Source organism: Delphinus delphis, chromosome 1 (genome assembly GCF_949987515.2).
Source record: "Delphinus delphis chromosome 1, mDelDel1.2, whole genome shotgun sequence".
In the NCBI taxonomy this organism is placed as follows: domain Eukaryota; kingdom Metazoa; phylum Chordata; class Mammalia; order Artiodactyla; family Delphinidae; genus Delphinus; species Delphinus delphis.
In genome coordinates, this window is record NC_082683.1 from 75,719,988 (window position 1) to 75,747,551 (window position 27,564).

General features: G+C 35.6%; 1 protein-coding gene and 1 long non-coding RNA gene across 3 annotated transcripts in view; one reads left to right on the forward strand and one right to left on the reverse strand.

Annotated features, from left to right (window-relative positions):
- LOC132433731 (uncharacterized) overlaps positions 1 to 7,203 on the reverse strand; it is a 44,267-nt gene extending 37,064 nt beyond the window's left edge. Inside the window, exon 1 of the long non-coding RNA XR_009521204.1 lies at positions 6,391 to 7,203. This is a non-coding gene — a long non-coding RNA (uncharacterized lncRNA). The remainder of the gene's footprint in view (positions 1 to 6,390) is intronic.
- Positions 7,204 to 7,331: 128 nt separating this feature from the next.
- SH3GLB1 (SH3 domain containing GRB2 like, endophilin B1) overlaps positions 7,332 to 27,564 on the forward strand; it is a 38,648-nt gene continuing 18,415 nt past the window's right edge. Inside the window, exons 1-6 of one of the 2 annotated variants that reach the window (XM_060024872.1) lie at positions 7,332 to 7,518; positions 16,568 to 16,709; positions 19,389 to 19,517; positions 21,667 to 21,800; positions 23,249 to 23,341; positions 26,829 to 26,867. In XM_060024872.1, coding sequence (XP_059880855.1) covers positions 7,447 to 7,518; positions 16,568 to 16,709; positions 19,389 to 19,517; positions 21,667 to 21,800; positions 23,249 to 23,341; positions 26,829 to 26,867 — 609 coding nt within the window. In that variant the 5' untranslated portion in view covers positions 7,332 to 7,446. The remainder of the gene's footprint in view (positions 7,519 to 16,567; positions 16,710 to 19,388; positions 19,518 to 21,666; positions 21,801 to 23,248; positions 23,342 to 26,828; positions 26,868 to 27,564) is intronic. The other variant, XM_060024863.1, reaches the window with a different exon arrangement.

A 27,564-nucleotide genomic window follows, 5' to 3' on the forward strand; every position in this document is an offset into this window, starting at 1 on the left:
CTAAAATAATTTTTTAAGTGTAGTATTGGCATAAAAACAGACACATAGATCAATAAAACAGAACAGACCACCCAGAAATAAATCTACATTTATATGGTCAATTTATGACAAAGGAAGCAAGAATATACAATGGAGAAAAGATGGTCTCTTTCGATAAATGGTAATGGGAAAATTGGACAGTCACATGCAAAAGAATGAAATTGGACCATTATCTTATACTACATACAAAAATTTACTCAAAATCTATTAAAGACTTGAACATAAGGCCTGAAATCATAAAACTCCAACAAGAACACATAGGTGGTAAGTTCTTTGAGGTAAGTCTTGGAGATTTTTTAATTTTTTTTAATTTTTTAATTTTTTAAATGTTATTTTTAACATCTTTATTGGAGTATAATTGCTTTACAATGGTGTGCTAGTTTCTGCTTTATAATCAGCTGTACATATACATATATCCCCATATCTCCTCCCTCTTGTGTCTCCCTCCCACCCTTCCTATCCCACCCCTCTAGGTGGACACAAAGCACTGAGCTGATCTCCCTGTGCTATGCGGCTGCTTCCCACTAGCTATCTATTTTACATTTGGTAGTGTATATATGTCCATGCCACTCTCTCACTTCATCCCGGCTTACCCTTTCCCCTCCCCGTGTCCTCAAGTCCATTCTCTACATCTGTGTCTTTACTCCTGTCTTGCCCCTAGGTTCTCCAGAATCTTCTTTTTTTTAGATTCCATATATATGTGTAGCATACAGTATTTGTTTTTCTCTTTCTGACTTACTTCATTCTATGACAGTCTCTAGGTCCATCCACCTCACTACAGATAACTCAATTTAATTTCTTTTTATGGCTGAGTAATATTCCATTGTATATATGTGCCACATCTTCTTTATCCATTCATCTGTCAATGGACACTTAGGTTGCTTCCATGTCCTGGCTATTGTAAATAGAGCTTCAATGAACATTGTGGCACATGACTCTTTGAATCATCAAAAAATCTACAAACAATAAATGCTGGAGGGGGTGTGGAGAAAAGGGAAGCCTCTTGCACTGTTGGTGGGAATGTAAACTGATACAGCCACTATGGAGAACAGTATGGAGGCTCCATAAAAAACTAAAAATAGAACTACCATACGACCCAGCAATCCCACTACTGGGCATATACCCAGAGATTTTTTTTTTAATCTTACACCAAAAGCAAAAGCAACAAAAGCAAAAATAAACAAGTGGAACTACATAAAACTAAAAATCATTTGCACAGCAAAGGAAACCACCACACCAACAACGTGAAAAGGCAACCTACTGAGTGGGAGAAAATACTTTCAAGTAATATATCTGATGAGGGGTTAATATCTGAAATATATAAAGAATTCATAGTACTCAACAGCAAAAAAAAAAAGAAAATCCAATTTTTTTAAATGGGCTGAAGATCTGAATAGACATTTTTCCAAAGAAGACATAAAGGTGGCCATCAGGTACATGAAAAGATGCTCAACATCACTAATCATCAGGGAAATTCAAATCAAAATCACAGTGAAATATTACCTCACACATGTCAGAATGGCTATTATCAAAAAGACAACAAATAGCAGGTATTGGTGAGGATGTGGAAAAAAGGGACATGCACTGTTAGTAGGAATGTAAATTGGTGCAGTCACTATGGAAAGCAGTAAGGAAATTCCTCAAAAAAATAAAAATAGAATTACCATATGACCTAGCAATTCCACCTCTCAGTATTTATCCGAAGAAAACAAAAACACTAACTCAAAAAGATATCTGCACCCCCATGTTCATTACAGCATTATTTACCATAGCCAAGATATAGAAACAACCTAAGTGTCCATCAATGGACGAAAGGATAAAGAAAATGTGGTATATATACACAATGGACTATTATGTAGCCATAAAAAGAATGAAATCTTGCCATTTCCAACAACATGGATGGATCTTGAGGGTATTATGCTAAGTGAAGTAAGTCAGACAAAGACAAATGGTATATGATCTCACTTATATGTGGAATCTAAACAGAAATAAAAACAAAAGAAACTAGCTCATAGATACAAAGAACTGATTGGTGGTTGCCAGAGGGGGAAAGAGACAAGAAGAAATAGGTGACGGGAGTCAAAATATATAAACCTTCAGTGATAAAATAAACACGTCCTGGGGATGTAATATACAGTCTGGTGACTATAGTTACTAATGCTGTATTCAATATTTGAAAGTTGCTAAGAGAGTAGATCTTAGAAGTTCTCATCACAAGAAAAAAAATTTTTTTAACTACGTAAGGTGACTAATGTTAACTAGAATAATCGTGGTGATCATTTCACTGTATACAAACAGCAAATCTTTACATCGTACACTTAAAACTAATATAATGTTAAATGTCAATTATACCTCAATTTTTTAAAAAAGAGGATAAAGACAAGAAACTGTTCAGAGGAAAAAAACTGCCAGGACTCGATCAATGAGACATGGGAAATAAGAGGAAATAATCAAAGGGGATCAGATTTCTAGCTTAGGTGACTTGGTGCATATAATTCAACTTAAAGTTATAGGAAACCCAAAAAGAAAAGTAACTTTCAGAAAGAGTAAACTACAACAGGCTCAGCACTGGAAATACTGAATCTGTAGTTGGAAATTTAGGTTGGGGAGGAGGAGTCACAAAAGAACTGTATGCAGCTTTATTTGATTACTTTATTCACTTAACAAGAGTATTTGAGAATCCACTATGTTGCCAGGAACGTAGACCATAAAAATAGAAAAATGAACAAGAAATGGTTGCTGCCCAGAAGATGAGAAATGTAATGTATCTGTAGGCAGAGGGTAGAGACTGGCAGACCAAGTTCTCAGAGGATGATACTTACATTCTCAACCTTGGCCACACATTAGAATCACCTGTGGGAGCTTCTGAGCACCCCAATGCCCGGTCCTGGGGTTGTGATCTAGGCATCAGTGGATGCTTAAACTCTCCAGGTGATGCCAATATGCAATATGCAGCCAAGATTAAGAAAGCAGTAGCTCAAATCAGAAGAGAACACCTAGGACACTTCCTTTGAAATATTTGGCAGTATTTGGGGGATGAGTGTGGAGAAGGATAAGAGGTAGAAATAAGAGAATTTTATTGAAGGAGCTCCCTCCATATAGCTTGATGATTCATAGTTTCTCTGCAGAGAAAAAGTATCAAAGGCTGAAAATAAGAGTATATGAGAATAAGGCAGGTATCTTAGGAGAGAGGCAAAATTTTGCAGTAGGCTCTGCAGAGTGTGTGAAAAAGAGTTAATTAGGAAGAAGCAGAAGCATTTTAGGTAGTTGTAAAGGTTCAGTGGAAGTTAGCAATCATGCATTGGTACAAGCATCCATCTACAAGTTTGTACAACTCTCCCTAATGATGCTTGGCAGTTTGAGAGTACGCACAGAGAAAACATTCAACCAGGAAGGTAGATTGATAGGTCAGAAGGATAAAGGGAACTGAGAGTGCTGGTGAAAGTTAAAAATAGGACAAATAAAAACAACGCATGGGATTGCAGGCCTTGATGATGATGAGAACACACTCAAATGAGTAAAGAAGTCAGAGATCAAAGGAGGGGGAATTTTGGTCAAAACTAAGTTTCCAAATCCAAGATTTAAAGATAGCAGAGTACAGGGTGAGTATGGCAATAGATAACTAATCACTCTTGCTACCTGTCTTTGCCCCTCTCCAACCCATTATCCACACTGCCCAAAACCTGATATTTCTAAGTTGAAAATGATCATCTCTCCCCACCCTCATGCCTCAATCTGCCAGATGAACTCCATCAAAAGCCAGCTCAAGACAGGGAGATCAGCTCGGTGCTTTGTGACCACCTAGAGGGGTGGGATAGGGAGGGTAGGAGGGAGGGAGACGCAAGAGGGAAGAGATATGGGACATATGTATAACTGATTCACTTTGTTATAAAGCAGAAACTAACACACCATTGTAAAGTAATTATACTCCAATAAAGATGTTTTAAAAAAAAAGTCAGCTCAAGAAGTCCTAATTATCACCTCCCCTATTCTGGTAACTTAATACCCACCTCCTCTACACTTTCTCACCCTTGCCCAATCTTAAACAAGCTTTTACAGGTACTGTTCACACACTGCTTTACAAGTTTGTTTCCCCTAATAGATTCTGAGTTCCCTGAAAGCTGGAACCAAGTATTATCATCTTTTAATCCATATTTCAACAATCTTCCTGATAAATGCAGCAAGTAGAAGTATTGATTCTGGCATTTCTTGTTTGCTTATGCTTGTATCAACACTTTTAATGATGATTTATTTGGGGAAAACTCTTTAGGCTACCTGTCCATTACTGTGAAGTTTTATTCAGTTAAAGCTAGATAGATAATATAATCTACAAAGACATGGAACCAGTCACAATGTATTATGTAACCATATGCTGAAGCACATAATCAAAGTAAAGTACTAATTTCAACTCTTCCAAGTTGTGGAATTCCAACTCTTCCCTTAGGATACTTCATTTACTGTTTGTTTGTGATGTGTGTCTATCTGATAAACACAAGGTGGGGAGACCAGTGTCAATCCGTATTTTTAAAAAATTAATGAAACAAATTTTTCTATTTATTAGATAAAAGTAAACGCAAGCCAAACTTCTAATATATCTTTATGTGCCCCAGTGCATCATCTTGCACACCCATGAAGTATACATACCTCCACTTTCGATGTCATTGGTCTAAACATAAGGTAATGAACACTTTGTCAGCCACTACAAAAAAAACCCATTAAAATATATACTACTAAAAATTTTGTTTATTTTTTAAGCTAAAAACTTCGGGGATAATTTCAGATATTCAGCACTTTATATGAACTTTAAAAGACTGCTTTCCTAATACCTTGAACTATTGGAATAAGAAGTTAGTATGGCGGACAGAAAAAGAAAGCCTTAAAAGGTGATCTGGAACACTTACAGAAAGACCAAGCCTCCAAATTAAAATTCAGGTTACTAGGTACAGGCTGGAGGTGAACATTTAAGAGCACTCTGAACTCCCCTAGGCATTTTATCATACTTATGACTACTTATTCAATTTCTGTTTTACGGGATTAGTTATAAACTCCCATGAGAGCAAGCGCTGTCTGTCTTGTTGCCTGCTATATTCCTAGTCATAAGAACAATGCCATGTGGCACACAGATGTTCAAAAAATATTTACTAAATGAATGAATGAAAGAATGAAGTAGTATAACTGAAGTTTCAATTAAGAAACTAATCAAAGAAAACAACAACAATAAATAAGTACTAAACATTGAGCTTTAAGGAATACTTACAGTAAAGTCATCAGAAGTGCCAGCAAAATAGAATGAGAAAGTCCAGAAGGTAGCAGGGAAACCAGGAAACAATAAGGCCCTGGAAAGAGGTGTGTTGTGGGAAGGAGCTGGGTAGAGTCACTGTGGAAGTCTGAGAAAAGGCCGTTTGATTTATCAGGAAGATAACTGGCAACCTCAGGAATGCTGTTTAGGTATAGTTACAGAAGTGGAAATCAACTGCATGGAACTAGGCAGGAAATTCTAAGATGGTAAGGAAATAGAGACAACACACTAGTCTTATGAATTTGTCAGTGAAACGAAAGAATCAGTATTATAGCTATAGAGGGCTCAACAGGAACAAGTGAAGATTTTTTTTCAAGTCAGGAGATCTACAAGTTTGAGGAAGAGGATCCAGAGTTTTTTCCTCTAATGGTGAAGGCACTGTTGTGTTCCTTTCGTAGAAACAGACATAGATTATGACAAATATACTTGTGAAGACAGACATCTGGAGATAAAATGTTTTCCACATAAAAATCTAAAATGGACAGTAAAGAACAAATTCCTGATTACATATTTCCTTTTCCATATTTCTGGAAAAACGAGAAGAAAGATGGAGTTGACTCTTTCTTTCGTAGTTACCTTAGAAAGAAATGGTTGCTTCTTTTGTCACCACCACAAAGAACACAAATATTTATGTTATCTGCTGTTCCTTATAATACCCTTAGGAACTAATCTTTGTGCCTTTAACATAGCTCCTACTGCTGTGACCGCTGTTTCAGTACAACACTGAAGCATGAATGTGAGCTCATTTCATTGCCTGCCGGGCCTGCATTTTTCCAGTCCTATGGTAACACAAAGGCACAGAGACAAAAAATACATAGAGCTTTTTTTTACTCTTGAAATACTAATGTCTCTCCCTCCGTTCTTGCACCTGTTTTAAATTAGTTCAAGCATAGGCTGTATCCTGAAGACTGCTTTAGAAGCCATTTGGAATTACCGGGTTTTGAACAGATTTCACATCATATTCTCATTAGTTATTAAAATTCACATCATATTTTCATTAGTTATTAAAATTCGCCTCGCTGAATAGTTAAGGGTTATTCTATCTCACTCACCATCTTATACGTTCTCCACCCGGCACTTGGTGTCCTGGGCACCGTATTTCGCACCAAGTATGCACCTAGTGTTGATCTTGTAATCCAGCACGTTAGGCAGTCACAAAATCCTTGTGGCAGCAAATAGAAACAAAACTGGAGCAGGGGGAAGAGGGTGTCTCTGAAGGTTGTCAAGTAACCGAACTGAGAGCTTCCTGAGGGCAGGGACAGTCTTGTTCAGCGTGGTATCTCCAGCACATGATTCAATCCTGGTACACGGCAGATACTCAATAATGCTGAATGAATGAACAACAGGCTCGGTGGGGACATTAAATTCGACCCCATACTGCAAACGTTCGCCAAGTGCCATCCAGGCGTCAGGGACCAGCGGGGCGCGGGTGCTACAAGATGACAGGGAGCTGCTGGTTCTAATTTCACAGATACTGTAATTTTATGCTACAACTTCCACATTTTCACTTAAAACAAAAAGGGGGGATTTGGGTTGCCTCTGCTCTTGGTTCTCAGGGGCTTAATTGCAAACCGCAGCGCCTCAGCCGCCCAGCGGCGCGCACCTGACAACGAACACGACCCTCCCCGAGGCGGAACTGGCCAAGCTCCCGGCGCGCCCCGCGGCGATCCTGAAGAGGTCGCTGTTCCCGCGATAACCTCTACAAAGGCTCCGCCCCGCGGCCCGCGCTCTTTTTCTCCGTTCGGGACCCGGACTTTCACGGCCGAGTTGCCCGGCAGTCCTCTGCAAGCCCACCGCGGCCCCTGCCGACGTTAGTGGCAGCACTCCCGGTAGGACAGGCCCTGTGTCTCGGCCGCCGCCGCCGCCGCCGCCGCCGCCGCCGCCGCCGCCGCCTGGGCGCGCGGCCGGCTCCGAGGCGCTAGTTCTCTCCCCTCGCCCCACCCTCTCTCTCCCCCTTCACGGAAACGACAGCTGCGGCGGCGGGACTGGCGCCGCCTCCCTCCACCTACCACGTCTGACCCCGCCACTCGCCCGGCGCCCCAGCCCGGCCGCGGCGCCTCAGCCTCCCCGCTAGGTCAGCCGGCAGCTCCACCCGGCTTCCTCCCAGAATGAACATCATGGACTTCAACGTGAAGAAGCTGGCGGCCGACGCGGGCACCTTCCTCAGTCGTGCAGTTCAGGTACCGCGGCGGGAAGAAGGGGTGGCGACTCCCGAAGGGGCCAGGGAGGGTTCGCCCGAGGCGGCCGCGCCCTCCGCACCGGGCTTCGCCGACCGCCCGGCGGGCCTGCTGCGGCCAGAGGCCCGGGTGATGGGCGCGGCCTGGTGCCCCTCTGGGCCCGGCGGCCGTTTTCCTCCCCGCTCCTGCCCAGCCGCCGCTCCCGGGGAAGCGAGGCGGAGTGGGGACGGGGCCCGGAGCTTCCTCCCTCCTCTGGAGGTCGCCTTGATTTTGGCTTCGGGCCGAGGCACAGCACCACCCGCCTTTCTGACCTCACGACGCCGGTGCTCGTGTGACCTCCCTCCCGGGGCTGGCGGAGGCCTTGCGAGTCCGCGGCGTAACAGAGACCGTTCTTGAACCACCCCCACCCTTTCATTTCGTCTTTCTCACTCTCCTCGCCGAGTCCAAGAAGGAAGTTTCCTTTCCTTGCCCCTCAATCCAGAGAGCTGCCAGCACAGTTCCCTGCAGTCCTCTCTCACCCCGTCCGGTCCCTGGACTTGGCAGTCCGCGGGAGAAATGGAGATCCCCAGTTGGCGTCCAGACTTTGCCAGGGCCACTGAGTTAGGGGGGTTCCCACTCATTTTCGAAATGGGAAGCACTGACAGTAGAGCAGTGCGAGAGAAAGGGAAGATTCATGTTGTGCTTATAGTCACAGGGACATTTTTCAAATACACTTTAAGGGGAAAAGTTGACCGTCTCGCGGTATTCAGAAATCAAGGAAGTGTCAGTACTAGGGAACTTGGACAGTTTTCTACAGTCATCACCCACATTATGCCAACTCAGTTAAATCTACGAACAGATGTAAATTTCACCACAACATGGGTTGTAAACAGTCTGGTGTTTAAGTTGATGACATAGACATAGTAGCAACAACATTCTCTTTTGTAAAGAGAAAACAAAAATAGTTTTCTAATATAACATACCAAATTGATACTGAAATAAATCATTTGTATTGCATCACTGCTTTCCTTATCTCCTTTACCCCGGTTTTATTGGCATAGTTGATTGATCTTACATTGCACTATTTTTGGCAAAGAATCATAGAACTAGAGCAAGATAATGGCTGTCTATATCGTGAGCTTTGGTGTTGTTTTAGTGCTGATTCCATGTGATTCTAGATGCTGAATGCAGATTTGACACTAAGTAATGCCACTCTTTTAAATACAGCTAGAGGGACTTACGTCGTGGTCCAGTGGTTAAGACTCCTGGCTTGCACTGCTGGGGTTAGATCCCTGGTGGGGGAACTAAGATCCCGCATGCCACGCCGCAGGGCTATAAGTAAATAAATAAAAATAAATACATACATACATACAAACATCTAGATATGTTTTCAAGGTGCATAATCCGCACTGCTTAAATAGGACACATATATTACAAATTGATTTAAATAATTGATAGACTTGATTTAAAAAATCTTGAGACAGAGCTCTCAAGATGTACCTCCCAAATGAATTTCAATTATTGTTTCAAATTCTGTAGGAAAAAGTTTTAAAATTATAATCTGTTAGTTATCAAATAATTTTCAGTCTTAAATACTTAAGTGCCTACTCCATGTCTGTGTGTCACTACAATTTTGGACACTAGTGATACAAAGTGATACAAAAGTGAATAAAATCAACACAGTGCCCTCCTGAAGCTTACAGTCTAACAGGATAAGACAAAATAGTAAATACATCAGGTGGTGATGGAGAAGATGGCCAAAGGGGATAGGTTAAGGGCAGGGGTGATGGTTGTTGCCATGTTGTATAGACATGATGGTAAGGGCAAGCCTTTCTAATAGGATCAAATTCGAAAAGACCTCAAGGAAGTGACAGTTCCCAGTTTTTTTTTGGAGGGAAAGCATTTCAGGCAGAGGCAACAAGTGCAGAATCTGAGGTTACGGGGGTGCTAGGGAGACCAGTTAGGGAGCTGTGGCCATAGGACAGGCAAAAGGTGTTATGACTTAAATAATGATAGCATAGCAGGGGAGGTTCAGAATCTAACCAGTATTGCATGTCATATTGGCTCTGGAGTATGAGAGAAAGATGAGTCAAGGATGACTGTGAGGTTTTGGCTTGAGCCATTTACTAAGAAGGGAAAAATTTCAGGATGAACAGGCTCTTTAATGTGACTTTTTATATTACATCTGTATCTGTTAGAGGTACATTTTGAAATATTTATGTATAAACTATATCATGTCTGAGAATTGCTTTAAAATATTTTAGAAGAAATAAAGATGGGTAGTTGAAACAGCATTGGCAGAAGGTTGATACTTGCCGATGCTGGGTTATGGGTTCATGAGGTTTTATTATACTATTATACTTTTGTTTATGTTTGACATTTTCCACAATTTTTTTAATAAGTTTATTTGTTTTATTTTATTTTTGGCTGCATTGGGTCTTCGTTGCTGCGCCCGGGCTTTCTCTAGTTGCGGCAAGCAGGGGCTTCTCATTGCGGTGGCTTCTCTTGTTGCGGAGCATGGACTCTAGGCGCGCAGGCTTCAGTAGTTGTGGCACGCGGGCTCCGTAGTTGTGGCTCACAGGCAGTAGTTGTGGCGCACAGGCTTAATTGCTCTGCGGCATGTGGGATCTTCCCAGACCAAGGCTCGAACCCATGTCCCCTGCATTGACAGGCAGATTCTTAACCACTGTGGCACCAGGGAAGTCCCCACAATTCTTTAAAATAAAATATGTAAGGAAAAAAAGGATGGTTCCAAAATGTAATGTGAAATTTGGAATGCTGTGTGGTAATTTTCAACAGAACACCACTTTCTCATCTCTGTATTTAGTCGATAACTGAGTTCCTACTCTAAATTGAGTTGACATCAGTGTAGTGCCAAAGTGCCAAGTTTCATGCTAAGAATAGTGTAAGAGCTATGCCAGTTACTCATTATAAGCAATAAAAACAGTAGGAATGGAATTTAGCTTTGATATTTCTAAATAATTCTATTCAAATCAAATTATACCTTAAGGAATAGGCCACTCTGGTTAGACAGCTGCTATACATTTTTTTCATTTTACTTAAAAATTAAACATGTTCCCTGTTTTAAAAAAAAGTAAAATCAAACTACTAAATCATATAAATGTGTCCCATTACTCCACTCTCAGTCTTCTAAAATGTGTTTATATACCTCGGTACTTTAAAAAGAATATTAAGGTAAAATGTATAAATGAATAGGAGTATTCATTCCCTAACAATCCATTTGGGTGTTTTTGTTGTTCGTGATGCCTTCAGTAGAACACAAAAGGATCAGGTAATATATCCTTGATAAATTGTTGACTTTATTAATGTCTTAAAAACCATTCAAATCCTACCTTTTCAGTCCTGATTCCTTAATTGAGAATTAAATACTCCCTTCCAGCCTTGTCTTTTCTCTTACTCATATATAAATACTGTATTCCTATCAAATTTTTTTTTAATTTCAAAAATATCTTGTACTTTTCTAACTCTAGATTTTTGTTCAAACAGTTAAACTCATCTTGAATGCTCTCTGCTCCCTTTCTGTGGCCTTTCCTTACCTCAAGATATAACTTCAAGTCCATCTCAGACCACAGAATCTTGATGTGAATTCCTATGTCCATTCCTGTGTCATTTCTCAATTTTGTATGATCATGTGGCATTTTTCTTGTAATGAATTATTATGTAAGGTCTCTTAGAACTCTGAAATTCTGTCACTCTGTGGCTTTCGCATCATTAATAAGATTGTATGTCTAAAGGAATCAACTCTTTTTTAATAAATTTATTATTTATTTATTTATTTATGGCTGTTTTGGGTCTTTGTCGCTGCGCGTGGGCTTCCTCTAGTTGCAGCGAGTGGGAGCTACTCTTCCTTGCAGTGCGCAGGCTTCTCACTGCGGTGGCTTCTCTTGTTGTGGAGCACGGGCTCTCGGCACATGGGCTTCAGTAGTTGTGGCCTGTGGGCTCTAGAGCACAGGCTCAGAAGTTGTGGCGCACAGCTTAGTTGCTACAAGGCACGTGAGATCTTCCCAGACCAGGGCTCGAACCCATGTCCCCTGCATTGGCAGGCGGATTCTCTACCACTGTGGCACCAGGGAAGTCCCCAACTCTCTTTCTTATTCCCCTCTCACAATATCCAATATGGTTTTCTGTTTGGTTTTTGTTTTAATTTTTATGTCATTTTAGCCAAGAAAGTAGTATCCGTATGCAAAGTTTACTCTTTGAATCATTTAGCGTGTTAAATAATTATTTTTATTAGTATTTTTCTGACATTATATCTGCTGACCTTGAAGTTGATTAATGCTAGTCTGAAACAGACTCATTAATTGAACCTATATTTATTGAGTACCTCCTAGGTGCTTGGTATTGAAGGATACAAAAATGAATGAGAGCCAGTTGCTGCCCTCAAGGACTTCATAATCTACTCTCAATTTATCATAATTAAATATTCTTTGTAGTAAGTAGCCATTTTGTGAATTACTGTTCTTCATTTGATAAATCTTTCAAGTGGGCGCATTTTTAATTCAGAATTGATATTGAAGCAAAACTTTGCTCACCATTGTTAAAATGATATATAGTCTCTAAAAAAATATTTTCAAACTATATTACTGGGGGAAGGGGGTTCATTTTAATTTTCTAACATTTTCTTTGAACTGACTACTAAAGTTACACTATGAACTTCATGAACACCAGCTATTTTCTGAGGGGGAAGAGGTCTTTAAACTTTAGTTGCAGGTTTGGCCTTTATTTCCCATTTAATTTAACAAGCACAATAGTGTATCTAAGCTGGAGATGTAAAGATGAATTATGATGCTGGCCTCCACCAGCTCCTGTCGGATCCTGTCTGGATGCAATTCCACTCACTCTCAGGTCCTCCTGAAATTCCATTTCTTTTATAGAATTTAAATTGCAGTAACTTCACCATGTCTCTGAAATTCTAATAAATATATCCCATTCAAAGGCCATACATTTTCTCATTCTGTAAAAACTCTTCACCTTTAGTGTTACCCAAAACTGTGTTCACATCCTTTGGTGCTGTTGGCATTAATTTAGTAAACAACTAGATAGAACATGTTTTGTTAACCTGATATTAAAATAATTGTGTATGAGCTTAGAACAGTAGTTCTCAGTCTTAGCTACACTTAAAATTACCCAAGGAATCTTTACAGCTTGCACCTCAGTCCAGTTAAATTAGAATCCTTGGAATTGGATTCAGCATCAATATTTTTGAAAGCTCCCCCAATTCCAAAGAGCAGCCAAAATTGAGAACCAGTTGAGGAGAATCTACTTTACAGTTTACTAATATATTCAGAGTTTGTGTTATACGTTTGCCCCAAAGAAGTTTAGAATACTTTTAAACTATTACTTTACCCAATCAAAGAATTGATGGTTAGAGTTTATATTAAATAGATGTCTTTGATCACACAGACTTTTTACTTGTAGTCCTTTATTCTCTCTAGTAAATCAGGGCATGGAATCCAGGCTTCTTATTTCATACTGTAGCCTGCATGTCTATCCTGTAGTAAAGGAAGGATTGCAGGGCCTGGCATAATGTGGCTGACTCAAAGACAATCTTTTTCTTAAAGCAATGTTTAGAGAAAATATATAAAGAGTGGATTAACCTTTCTTTTCTCAGGTCATTTTACTGGGTTACTAATGAAATATTATGAAAGAATAGTACATCAAATTACACTTTAGAGAACATTGGGTTTGGATTTCTATGACTTTTTTGCATTCTGACATTCATCGTAGCTTGTTTTCACAGAAGTTTTTAATTATTAAATGGTAGTGCTATACATGCATTAAAATACATGCTTAAGGGCTTCCCTGGTGGCGCAGTGGTTGAGAGTCCGTGGGTTTGTGCCCTGGTCTGGGAAGATCCCACATGCCGCGGAGCAGCTAGGCCCATGAGCCGTGGCCGCTGAGCCGGTGCGTCTGGAGCCTGTGCTCCACAGCCGGAGAGGCCACAACAGTGAGAGGCCCGCGTACCGCAAAAAGAAAAAAAATATATGTATATATATGCTTAAAATCAAATGTAGTTTATAATGAACAACTATCAGCACTAATTGACTACAAAGTCAGTAATGATTTTGGACTTAAAGATGTTGAAAACTAAAATTTTTAGGGTAAAATTTAAAATTTTTGGCAATTAGGAAAGGGGTCTTTTTTTTTAAAGAAAGAATAAGTCTTTTGTTCTTCTGACAAAGATATCATAATTTTATGTTTGTGTTTAAGCAATATTGTTAAGATCATAAAATCCTTGAGGGCAAGAACCATGTCATATGCTAAATATATATCTCACATGCAGTTGAAGAAAAAGTATGTATTCTCCACAAATATCTTTGATTAATACTTCTCCTTAATTTAGTTGATATAACTCATCATTTCTGTAGTTGGTGTATGCTTAAAAATGTTTTAGAGGAAGATTTATGCATTAAGTGTTGTACTAGTTTGTTAACCTAATATATCATACCTTGTGATTAACAATGGAAAAAATTTTTAAATCCCCATAGTGATAAAATCATGGGAAATATATCTTTTACAATTACACATTGAAATAATAAAATTTAAATATATGATTTCAACTTAAATATATAACATTAGCAATGTTCTTATGTCCCCTCCCACCCTTTTATTGTTTATTTTAGATAGGATTGAAGTTATTATCCTTAATTTGATGATGATTGAATATCAGGTAGGAAGCAGAGGTGGGCTATAGGATACAGCTCACCAGAGTGCTATGAACAAAGAAAGAGGGACAGAGAAGCACAAGGTGTGTTTAGGTAATGGTGATAGAAAATATTAATTGCTTGAAATCAGCAAGTATTTTACTGGAAGGGTAGCATAGTATATAATAAGACTATGATTCAAACAGATACAAGATTGAATCCCAGCACTGACATCTTAGAGCAAAATTTTAAACCATCCTGAGCCTCAATTTCTTCATCACTAAATTTATGATTCTTACCTGTATAACAAGATGTTTTTGAGTACATGATACAAAATGCACAGCAATTGTTTTTTACTCTCAGAAAATGCAAGTAAACATCAGAATTTATTACTGGTACTTAAATAAATTGCTCATGTGGTTCTTCCTACAGAACTGCTATTTTCTGAACAGGCTTTCTATAATCAAACTATCTCACTCATACTTAAGGGTTCCATAAATTCACTCAGTTAATCATTCAGTCACTGGATCAAGAAACAATAGGACCATCTGTGTTAGTCCTCTGTCCACCATCTTTTTATCTTTGTATCCTTATTGTCAAATTACTTGTTTGTTGTCTGTCTTCTCCATTAATATGTAAGCTTCCTTAGAGCAGAAACCTTGTTTGTTTTTTGGCTTCTGAAATCCATGTGCTTAGAATAATGCCTAGCACATATGTAGGTGCTTAATAAATATTTGTTGAAGTAATGAATGGAATGAACAAACAAAATAGATGCTTACTAAGGAGCTAAGTGGAGAATTTTTCTCTACTGGTAGATCATCCTTTATAGATAATACTCACTTGGGTGAACTACTCGCATTATCTGGGAAATAATCTATTTAACCAGGGGAGGTTAGACTTGGAACCTCTAAAATTCTAATGTATACCTTTGGCAGGTCTACAGCTTAGAATCTTCAGGGATCTGTAAAGAATATCAGCATTCTCTCTTAAGAATTAGATTGCATAGTTACCCAGCTGACCTTGGGGTCAGAGTTTTGATCTTTTTCCCAATGCCTCTCCTATCGTTGGTTACAGTACACTGCAAGTTTACAGGCTTAGGCAATAGCTTTGGAACTACTATTCTCAGTTCCACCCATTGGGTCAGGGTTTGGCTACAGGCCAGTCTTTAAAAGACCTAAAGCTTTACAAAAGCTATTGAAGCTATTTCTAGGCCTTGAATAAAACCTTTAGTGGGGGTGTACCAGAAGTCTAAGAAAAACATTCTAAAAGCTGTAAGTGCTAACTGATAATCAATTGAAAGTATTAGACCAAGAAGGATGCTGAAAGAAACAGATAATAAAGTTCAGAAAAATGGAGCTGCAGAAGATATTTTAAAGGTGAACATTCTATTTTGTTATCCAGAAATAAGTCATGACTAATGAGTATAGAATTAGTGCTAGTGATATACCTGTGTTATGATGGGAAACCACATATTCTAGAGGAAAATTATGCATGATAAACAGCCTGAGTCATTGCTTCTAGTATTTAATTAAAAGTGTCCAGAAGTCTCTATAAAATCTACACAGAAATACTTTTACCTCTTTGTTATTGTATGGGCAATGCTGCCTTTCCTCAAAAACCACTAAGGATAATAAAAACTGATACGTTGTGAGTATATTTAACTACATTTATGATCTTTAAAAGATGCCTCAGTAGTATGAATAGGATATGTTCCAAAAGTTAGTCCATAAATCAATTGCTGGAACATATTTTGAAGAAACAACTTAAATGATAGTTTCCCAGAACATCCCATAAAAGCTTATCTCACTAGGTGTGATTAAAGTGCCAATGATACAAAGCCACATTAAACATAAATAGCCCTTTTTAAATTCAAAATAATAATTATCAGGCACTGAACAAAGCGATTTACATACATACCCTTACTTAATTCTTAAAACACCGTAATATATATATTGTCTCTCTTTTGCGATGGAAGATACCTAAGGAAAAAATATTCAAAAGCTTGCTCAGGTCACACAGTTAGGAGTGCAGTCAGGATTTGAATTCAGATCCAGCTGGCTCAAAATTTTACTCCTTACCACTATGTTATCCTACCTTTATAATGTAAGAAATATTTATATACTTTATATACAGGACAGTATGCTAGATTTTCTATAGCATTCACACCATACATTTCAGCAGAACTAAGGATATGTGTTAACTATGGAATAGGATTATCCTAAGTGCCACAAAAGAGGTATGGATAAATTACCAGAGGGGCAAAAAGGAGCATTCATATACAACAGTTTACAGACAATTATTTGTATGCCCGGGATTGTTTGGATTTGAGTTTTCTTTTTAATACAGATTCCTAAAATGTGTTGGGGGTATATTTAACTTTTTTTTTTTAACTGTATAATCAATAACAGTTCACAGAAGAAAAGCTTGGCCAGGCAGAGAAGACAGAATTGGATGCTCACTTAGAGAACCTCCTTAGCAAAGCTGAATGTACCAAAATATGGACAGAAAAAATAATGAAACAAACTGAAGTGTTATTGCAGCCAAATCCAAGTAAGAAATTTTTTACCTTTTGTCTCCATTATTGACTAATTTTATTAAAAAGTACTGTTAATAGGTTTTTTTTAATGTTTTTTTAAAAAAGTTTTAATGGCTCTTGGAAAACATTTTTTGGTTATGGCTTTGGGGTCTATAATTATTTTGTGTGTGTACTTTTGGTGAAGAAGAGGGTGATAAACACGTCATTGTATACCCTCTAACAAACTGACAAGTAACATTTTTCAGGCCTCTGTAGAATCCTCTTGAAAACTCAATTTCAGGCAGTGAGTTTGAATTTTAAGAGTTATGAAAGCCTGTGTAGATAAATTAATCTTCCTTTCTCATCCAGGGAAGAATTGTCCCTAGTAATTAAGGAAAAATTATATAGAAACTTAAGTAGTTACCAACTATTTATGTTTATGTTAAGTTTTACATTTTTACATAAATTATTCCGTTTGATTTTCAGACAGCATCATAAAGCTTTTCAGATCACCTAAGTCAATAAGGTGGCAAATAAGGTGCATAATAATTGTTTTAATTGAAACTCACAAGTTAGCATTTTGTTCAGTGTAGCATAACTAATTAGAAGTGGAACTTGAACTAGAACCAGGTGTGTTGACACCCTGAGTTTTACAGATCAAAACTGAAGGACAAAAACAACAATAACAATGCCTGCTTTCCTTCCCCTTTTCCCCAGTGTTATTGTGACCATGTTGTGAAATGCCATAAACTTACTTTGTTACTAATTTAAAGTTCCAAGCTTTAAACTTTGTTGCTATTACGTAAACCTCAAGCACTGTACAAAATATTAGTAATACTGTGCTATTTTAGTTAAATTGTGGTGACTTTTTAAAATAGTCCTTTTACACTTTGAGTGAGGCCTGTTGTTTTTGGACACTATGTGTTATTTCTTATTCATTTAAGGCTACTTAAATAATATACCATGGTATCTTAAAAAAAAAGAAAGAAAGAGAAAAGAAAGTAGTAGACATTTTTCCTCTTGTTTCTTGCTCTATCCTTAGTTCCTTAAATAATATAGTCTGTTCTACAACATGTTTTTGTGATTGGCAAATAAGCTCACACTCAACTGGTAAACGGGAATGATGTCGGTAGAAGGGAGTTACAATGGCTCATATAATACAGTTTTACATTAGTGTTTTAAGTCTAAAGTAGTAACAGAATTTTTTTTGTGTTTTATTTATGCTCTCATTATAAAGTTACACAGATTTTGAGTAGTCAGACCTAACCTTCTTTTTCCTGTAAGCCCTGTTACTTTTAGTGCATGATTTTTCAGATCCTAGGATTTTTCACAAATATACATTGTATTATAGAAGAATTGCCTGCATTTTTTGTTAAGATTTTATGATGACCTTTTAATGCCCTATTGAAATGAAACATTTATTTAAAATATACCAATTTTTTTAACTGAATGAAATCAACATGGGATTCAACTTTAAATTTTTGACCAAATAGATAGATGGCAAAGATAAGAATCACTCTCACGGTCAGAAAATGAAGTTCTGCAATTTAGTTAATATCTTCTCAGTGGCTATGTTTTGAACTGACTCATTTTGATTTTAACTAATTGAAAGGTTTTTAAATTCCTGCTTAAAAACTCTTCTGATGCTGCACCAGAGTCTACCACAAAAGCGAGTATTGTTCCAACAGCCTGTTTTATGTATGAAAATTAGCACTTTTGCCAACTCCTGAAGTGTTTCTATTACTGGTTCAGCTTATTTTTGAAATTTTCAGTGTACTGTGTGACACTTTCACTTGTGGAGGAGTTATGTGAGGTGCTTAGAAGGAACCCTATTTAACTGAGATTCTTTTTGGATTGTAATTTTATGTTTAATCATTGTTTCTGAAAAGTCTGGAACTTTGACTTTTTTCTTATTTGTCTCTGAAATATCTCACTGTTGGGCAGCAGTGTAAATGTGAATTTCTTAAATATTATGATAACCAAGTGTTTATTCAGATCTTACAGATGTTTTTTCCTTTTCATTTATGCTAATTCCTATTATTGCTTTTAACCTTTTGTATTTTAAACTTATTTTTAATGATGAAATCTTTTGAGTGCTCAGATATTTATATACTTTAAACATAATTAAATAAAATTAAGCCAAGGAATCATATTGCTGATCTCTGTAGACTATTCCAAATCCTATTGTTCCATTCCTTAAACTCCCAGTATTTAGCCTCTAAGAGGGAGATTGAGCATATGAGCAAACTAAATCAAAATAATAGTGGCAGAAGTATGTGACTCTTTGATTTTTCTTAGGTACCTTATATCCGTATTTTTATAGCTGGAAATCCCTGATTTTAAAATTGTGTACATATATTCAAAGTTAAAAATTAGACAGTATATGAATGGGGCAAAGACAACTTCACTAGATATTAAAGGAATACCAACCCTTGCTGGAACTTAAAATCCTATAAAATACTCATAATAGTTTTACTTTATTTTAAATATTTTTGTGCCAAAATATTTTATCAGATTTTTAAAATATAAGTTTCTTAGAGTTATGTAATACTCTTAACATGCAAATGAAAAATTATATATTAAGATATATACTTGAAAGCATACTAATTTCATGTTTATTTTACAAGGTAATAAATGTCTAGTAGGGGAACAAAACAATCTTTCAAATAGCTTAGCTTTTTGAAATCATTGGTAATTTTAAACCTTTTTCCTAGATGCCAGGATAGAAGAATTTGTTTATGAGAAACTGGATAGAAAAGCTCCAAGTCGTATAAACAACCCAGAACTTTTGGGACAATATATGATTGATGCAGGGACTGAGTTTGGCCCTGGAACAGCTTATGGTAAGTGAAAGGCAAAAGGTCTGCTAAGAGATATCTTTACTCTTAGATTTTTACTACTTAGAGACATCATTAACATTTACCTAATATTAGTAGAATCAATTTTAAATTCAATTTTTTTGTCTTAAAATTTTGGATGCAGTGACAAATGTAGGTGACCACTGAATATATACAGTGTAACTTAGTATTTAATATATTTAAGCATATATTCTGAGAATTCACATCTTTTTCTGTCTAAATAGGTATTCCCATTGAATCTTGCAGCACCTCTGTTGTACTTTTTGTGATATATTGCAGTCTCTGTTTATATATGTCTCTTCTAGTTGATTTTTCTTTTGTAAGGTTTCTTGAGGATTTATTTCTATAATAAAGTACCTGGCACATACTAAGTATTTGAACTAGTGCTTTTATTACCCAAGTAATGTCAGTACCACAAAAATGTTAACAATGGTTATCTCTCGATGTTTGGATGACATTTTATTTCTATTTTCCTCATATACTTTAAATTTTCTATTACGTTTCACAGTTATGCCAGCTTTTTTTAGTTGCTGTAGTGACTTTTTTAATGTATAACTCTGAAGCTCAGTTATATATGATTACCCCTCAAATCTAATTTTCTCAGAACATAAGACCATTTCAGATTTCTATAGCTTTTTTCCTGTTTTTCATGGCTAATAATTCTTTTTATTAAGACTTCTGCAAGAAATTTGTCCTTATTTAGATATGAAATGATAGGTAAATTAAGTGATTTTCTACGTATATAGTTCTGATTTATGAAATAGCACATAAATTCTGGGACTAAATTAACTTAGTTTTAGTAGTATTTATGTCAGATGGAAATAACCTAAGTACTGTGTAACGAATGCTATTAATCCATTAACTGGCTTATAGCTGTACAACTTTGAAACTATTACATTGTGTTCTTCAAAATATAATTCTTTCAGAAGTCTGAAAATGCTTAAAATTTCTATACTTTGACTTCTAAATTTTAACTGTAAATTTTACAAAAACTTTATATATCGATCAGATTTGTTATTGCCTTCTTGTGCCAGACTCAGTTAGATGCTGGGGTCATAAAGGTACGTGAAAACCCAGCCCTTTCCTTCACCAAGCTGAAGACCTAGTGGAGCATGAACATTCAGAAAGCTTCTAAATTTTTTCCTTTTTAACCTGCTTAATCTGTTTGCACTTCTAATAATTCCATTGAATGTACCCTGATTATTTGAATTGGGCTTTGTGAATCTATTTATTAATAATTGATAATAGTATTAGTAATAGATGATTAGTATTAGTAATAAATTAGTAATTGAATATTTCAGGAATTGGGCTAAACACTGTACAATATATGTATTGGTAAATCCTCACTTATATCCTACTTGTAAATTCTATTATCTCTGTGTAAAGACAGGGAAACTGAGTCTTAGAGAGGTTACATAGTTCATCCACAGCTAGTAATTCAAATGTAGATCTGTATCCAGAAATTGAGCTCTTAACTACATTATATTATTACCTTCCTTATCAATCAGATCTAATTTTATCTGAGAATGAAGGAATTAAGATCCACAGAACTAAAACTTATTAGAGGTAGAACTGGAAGTAGAACCAATCTTGTGGTTCTCTTTCTTTTTCTCTATTTTCTACTGAATTTGTCCTATTTAAATATTAGGGTATATGTGCTGCAAAACATAGGTTTTTTTTTTTTTTTTAACTTAAGATACAAATATATACTCTTATTTATAGACACGAGGTAAGTGTATAAATACAGAAACAAAAGAATTTTGACTTTATCTACTTATTAAAATATTTTAAGAATTATACTTTTATAAATATATCTACACTATTTGAGCTGTGACCATAAGTATTTCTTAGTGTATCTCTCCTCTTTTGTCCCATTGGTAGAGTTGGTACAATAAACTATGCTATGATAAGGAGTTCACCTTTGTCATTTTCATTTTGATATTTATAATCTTAAATTTACTTTCAAAATAAAACTACCTTAACTACAGTTAATTTTATTTGATTTTTACTTAAGTAAACAAGTAACAACTGACTTTAAGGCAGATCAAATGCTGATTTATCTTAACATGATTTTCTGACATTACCAGACAATGGTAAAAAAAAAAAAAAAAAACCAAACTTTTTTCCTTTGCAGGTAATGCCCTTATTAAATGTGGAGAAACACAAAAACGAATTGGAACAGCAGACAGAGAGCTGATTCAAACATCAGCCTTAAATTTTCTCACTCCTTTAAGAAACTTTATAGAAGGAGATTACAAAACAATTGCTGTGAGTTGGAAAATGTTCATTTTTTAGTAAAATAATTTAGGTATATACTTAGTTTTTAATGAATAATTTGCCCTCTTAATGACTTTGTAGATGTAGCAGATTAGAAAAATTAAATAATCTAGTTAGATGCATATTCCAGCAGAACACAAAACTAACCAAAATAAAGGACTATTAATGATACGGACTCCACTTTTGTGTCCCTGTAGTGTTATTGAGGTGTCTTTACATCCATTCTTGTTCGTTACCAGCACTAAAATCTATAGAGAAGTTCCTGGAATGATTATTAAAATACGGCACAATTTATCACCACAGTATAGCCATATAGCTGTTCATTTAAACTGGGAGCCAGAATCCCAATTACTGGAAGCTATATTCCTGGCTATTAGCCTTTCTGTCTTTTTGTATCCCTAGAAGTCTATTATCTTCTTTTCACACAGCTGTGTTTTATTGCTGAAATAAAGAAAAAAAATTCACTTTCCCAAACCTAATCTGTTAATCTATTATTTTTTTGGTTTAATTTGTTTTTTAAGTGATGGAGAGTGGAGTTCTAGGTGAATATCTTTTTCCTAAGATTGTTGCAAGACTGCTCTTTATTGTAAATACTACTTCAAACTTAATTTGAAGATTTCTTATTACAAAATATTATTGAAACTCAATATGTTTACAATGAATTTGTGAATAAAAAGTGTTTGGCCTGAGACAAAGGAAAAACCACAAAGCTGAAATACAATTGAAAAGATATTAGATTGTCAATAGGATGATATTTAATATATGAATTCTAAGAACTAATAAAGCAAACAGTGAATTCTTATAAACTTACCTGTTATAAAGAAGCTTGATGTTCCCGTGAGGAATTCTAAGATATCGTACTAATTCTAAGATATCATACTAATGTTTGTTCATTATTCATTCTATAAATTTGAAATTCTGTTTTCGTAGTAATAGAGTTGCTTTTGTTGCTGTGGCACAGAGTTTCAAGGAGCTTTGCCCTGGGCCCTCTACCTTCTTCACCATAGGCGCTTCCTAGATTATCTGTTGAATAATTCTTTGTTGTGGGAGCTATACTGCATTATAAGATGTGTAGCAGCGTCCCTGGCTTCTACCCAGTAGATGCTAGTAACATCCCTACCCCAATTGTGACAACAAAGAAGATATTGCCATATGTTCCCTGGAAGGGCAAAATCACAGAATATTAAAACTAATATTCTTTTGTTTCTGCCATCACCTGCCATCTTTCCCAGATATCTAGAATGTCTCTATCATTTTAAAATTGGAAATAGTGAGAAAATGGAGTCAGATGCCTGAATCGTCACTTTATAGCCAATTTTGTAATCATAGATCTTTATCAGATGATTCATATATTTAATGGAGAATAATACCTTAAATGTGTATGCTCTTACTGGATTTTTAGCATCATTAGGCTTTTTTTTTCTTTCCTATATTTATAGAAAGAAAGGAAACTATTACAAAATAAGAGACTGGATTTGGATGCTGCAAAAACCAGACTAAAAAAGGCAAAAGCTGCAGAAACTAGAGCATCAGTAAGTAGTGTTTTTTTTAATAGAAGAGTATTTGAGGTTAATAACTTTAAGACTTGTAAAAGGTTTCACTCATATAACATGCAAGCTGTAATCTATCATTAAGACTAGAATATGACTTTAGAGTATTGTTTTTGTGTTTTTAAACAAACTTTTCAGAACTTAATACATTCAAATCAGTGAAAAGTAGTCATATCAGGAGGCAATATTCTTATTTTAGTGATATACTTGTTGCTAAAAAACAAAAATTATAAGAGCTCCTAAAGCTGTGTCATATTTTTTGAATAACCTCAGCGGTGATGGAAAATAAGTCTTCTGGAAATAGATTTATTATATTTGAAATAGAAAAACAGATAGTAATTAAGATAAGAATGAATCAAGTTTGAGAATGCTTATGTGTAGCTTAAAAATTAGATGTGACTCCCTTTCCACATGGGACTCAAACTGACCGAAGGAGTTGTCACCAAGAATAGTTCCAAAACTATTCAGATAGCAGCAACATGGAGTCCCAGGTGGCTATTTTGAAGGGGGAGGAAACCTGTTTGGATAAATTAGTTCTGGTATATTTTTTATAAAAATCAATCTCAGAGTAGTCTTTTAAGACTAAGTGGGTATATATTAAATATAGTAGTTCAATGATTTTATATATATGTATATGTGAGGATATATATATAACTTTAATAACTTTAAAGATTTTATTTATAAGCTTCTGATTTAATCTAATATTTATATAGTTTATCTCTCTTTTCCAAAGTTTGAAGAGATTAATCAGCTTGAATTGGAGCACCTTTAAGATAGTACAATATAAACAAGTATGAATTTATTAGATGAAGCTAACAAGTTCATTCTTGAGCTAAGGGATATGTGTTGTTAAGAGACGTCACATTCCCACTGCCTTCTGTTCCCAACTCACTACCACTACTATCGTCAAGAATCATTGCCTTAGGAGCATATTACCATGGTGCTCGTAGAAGTCTATTGTGGCTCTCTTGTTTTGGGAAAGAAAAGGTTGAGACTTGGTTTAGAGTGAAATTTAAAACTGGTAACTTGGTGTTGGACAGTGTTGTCTTATGAGATTACCCAATACCTTATATGAGCAGAATAAATTATTTTCTTCTAGACAGTTCTCCTTTTGGAGATTCTGTATTAGCAACTGCTGTAGAAGAGCTATCTTTCACAAGACATTAATTTCAAAATCACTGGCTAGTTCACCTCAGAATTTATGATGACATCATCATAAGGAACGGCTTAACTTCCCTAAACAAGCTTTTTGCAGAATTAGAACTTTACAGATGAATACCATAGATGGCAAGAGACTCTAAATTAGGATATTAATTTCTAAGTTGCTAACAATAAACTTATATAGCAAAATATGAATTGGTTTTTAAGATACAAATTTCATAATCAGTAAAAATGTTAAATAAGGATCATTTGGAAATAAATGTTAGAACAGAATATCTTTATTTGAAATGTCTATATGTGGCCAGTGATTATGGAATAAGAATACAAAACTTTCTTTAACAAACACTATTACAGAATAATGATAGTCTACATTTTACTTGGAAAAGTGCCAGAGAGTTCATAAATTTAACAGTATACCAGGTCCTATGTATTCTAAATTATTTTACCACTGCTATTAAAATGTGTAGGAACCAAATATAATAGTAGACAAATTTTGAGAGATAATTCCTTTTGATATATCCAGAAAAGATGTTGACAGATTTTCTGTGCTGTGTATTATTGAGGACAAAATTTTTTCCATGAGAATTTACATTTAAAAATAAAAGTTTATACAAATGAATTTTTCAACAATTACGTTTGTACACAGCTTTTCTAGAATTTATATATTGCATTAAACAAAATTTAACTGTAGCCAAATATTAAAAATATTAGTCTAGACAAAAATTCACATTTCCTGATTTTAGTTGTGTTCTTTCCCTCTAGATAACCAACTTGTTTTTCTTCAAACTTTATAGCAGTAAGTCTGAAATACTTTGGAAAGGAAAAGCCCTCTTAGTTTGTTATCACATAAAGCCTTGAGGCATGCCTATATTTTGTGATTTTTTTTCTCTGTATTTCTCTTCCGTTTACTTGAAGAATACAGAAAAATTGAAACCACTAGGAGTTTGTTTTTCCTTTTTTTTTCTTCTTTGACACATTTCCTGCTCCTAGTTGGTGGCTGAGGAGGTTACTCTAACCTCAGACTTTCTTTGATTTTACTTCTTTGTAAATTTCCTCGGATTGTTTTGTGACTAGTTGTTCCTCTGTAAGTAAGATTTGGGACCTGTGCATGTCAGCACTTTTTTAAAAATTTGTTCACTAGTTTCTTGTGACCTGTTTTTAAATTCTAGATTTACTGAATGCTAATTTTGTACAAGGTGCTTTGCTGAGAAGGAGTTCATATATAAATAGTGCAAAATCTCTGCTGCCCTCAGTTTACAATCTGCTATAGTAGATTGAATTTTTTGGTGATTTTGCCATACCAGTAAAATATTTCTGCCTGTATTCAATATTGCTACTTTACTAATCTGTTTTATTAGTTAATGTGTTGAAGAATGGTAAAGCAGCATCAAAGACATTTCTCAAAAATATACCAATTGAGCAGAAAAGAGAAAACCTCCCTGAATATTTTACAATGAATAAAGTACAGCTTTGAAAATATATAAAACTTATATCAGAGAAGCAAAAACAAATATAACTTATGCATTTAAGTTATAAGGCACTGACATTTTTAACCTAACTTAGTCTATATAAACTTTTTAAAAAATCATTTTAGAGTGTTGCTAATGGGAAGAAAAAAATCATCTGGTTTCAAAGCTCTCTGATATTGAGAGGTTTAGACGTCTGTTACTTTTGGGTATCCAAACATGATGGAAAATACATTTTCAAGTAACATAACAAGTATGTCCCTCTGCCCACTTAAGCATTTCCACAGCAGTCTATGTCTTTAATCTGCAAACTGAGTGAATTTATAGCACCATCATATAACCTTAACTTAAATGTACATATATTAGAATTTAAAGTTTATTAAAAATACAAGGATTGACATGCCTTTCATATATTTCTTCAGGGTATGCTAAGACCTGTGAGACTGATTGAAAGAGAACATGGTTGAAGGCATCATACATTAATAAAATAGAAATGATCTTTGAATAGGGAAATTGTGGGTAGGCAGAATGGCTTTCATAGGTAAAAATTTAATAAAAATTTAGGAAATTGTGGCAGTTTTTAAAGTGATGCATTTTCCCTAAGTAATTCTAATTTAAAATCAAGCATCAACCATGTTTTTTATCTTTGAAAATTCAGTCTTTTGAAAAAATTGAACAGGTACCATTATATGAAATTCCGTAGCTGGATTTTTTTTTTTAAGTAGAAGACCATTTTATCGGTTCTTAATACTTGTTTGTGTGTTCTTTAGTGTGCAGAAGTAACTTGTTTTACTGTGTTCATTGGTATAATGTGTTCTTTGTCTCTTACCTATGCACTTAAGCAACTAAACTCAGCACGCCTTGAAGGAGATAACATTATGGTAAATTTCTCTTACATGCTCAACTTCCTGCATGTAAAATGGCTGAAGGTTTGTTGGCCTACCGTGTTTTCTACATCTTGAATAAAGTGCCTTCTCTTGCTATTATCTACATATAAAGTTTAAAGTAGTTGAAGCCATGCATTCATTAGTCTAACAAAAAATACAGAGAATACTAGCTGAAGAAATATTGGAACTTGAAGAAAAGAAATTGTGTTCTAATTGCCAAATTCAGCTGTGCCAAATTAGAGTCTGAATATATACACAAATACATAAATATTTACATGTATTTATACTACACATAAATATATAGTGCCTTTTATACATAATAAAAGATGTTAATTTAGCTGGCACTTCATATTTTCACTGTTGGCAAAAAAAATTAACAAAGTTTACTTAACTTAAAGAAATGTATAAGATGTACAGATTTACTTTGCTTCACAGTACCTTCAGTGTTTACCTTAATTTTCACCCAAATTCAGCATAGAATTAATTTCTTCTGCAATTCCAGGCCAAGACAAACCCCAGTAGTTTAGGTATTTCTGTAGTGTGGAAGCCTGTCCAGTGTTAATTCACTTAGGAGAGTTGCAGAATAGTGATAGCTTTGAATTGGGAATGTTACAGAATGTTACAGAATGTTACAGAATGTTATTCTGTAATATCCTTTGTATATTATTGAGCTTGATTTGAGGAAATTTTT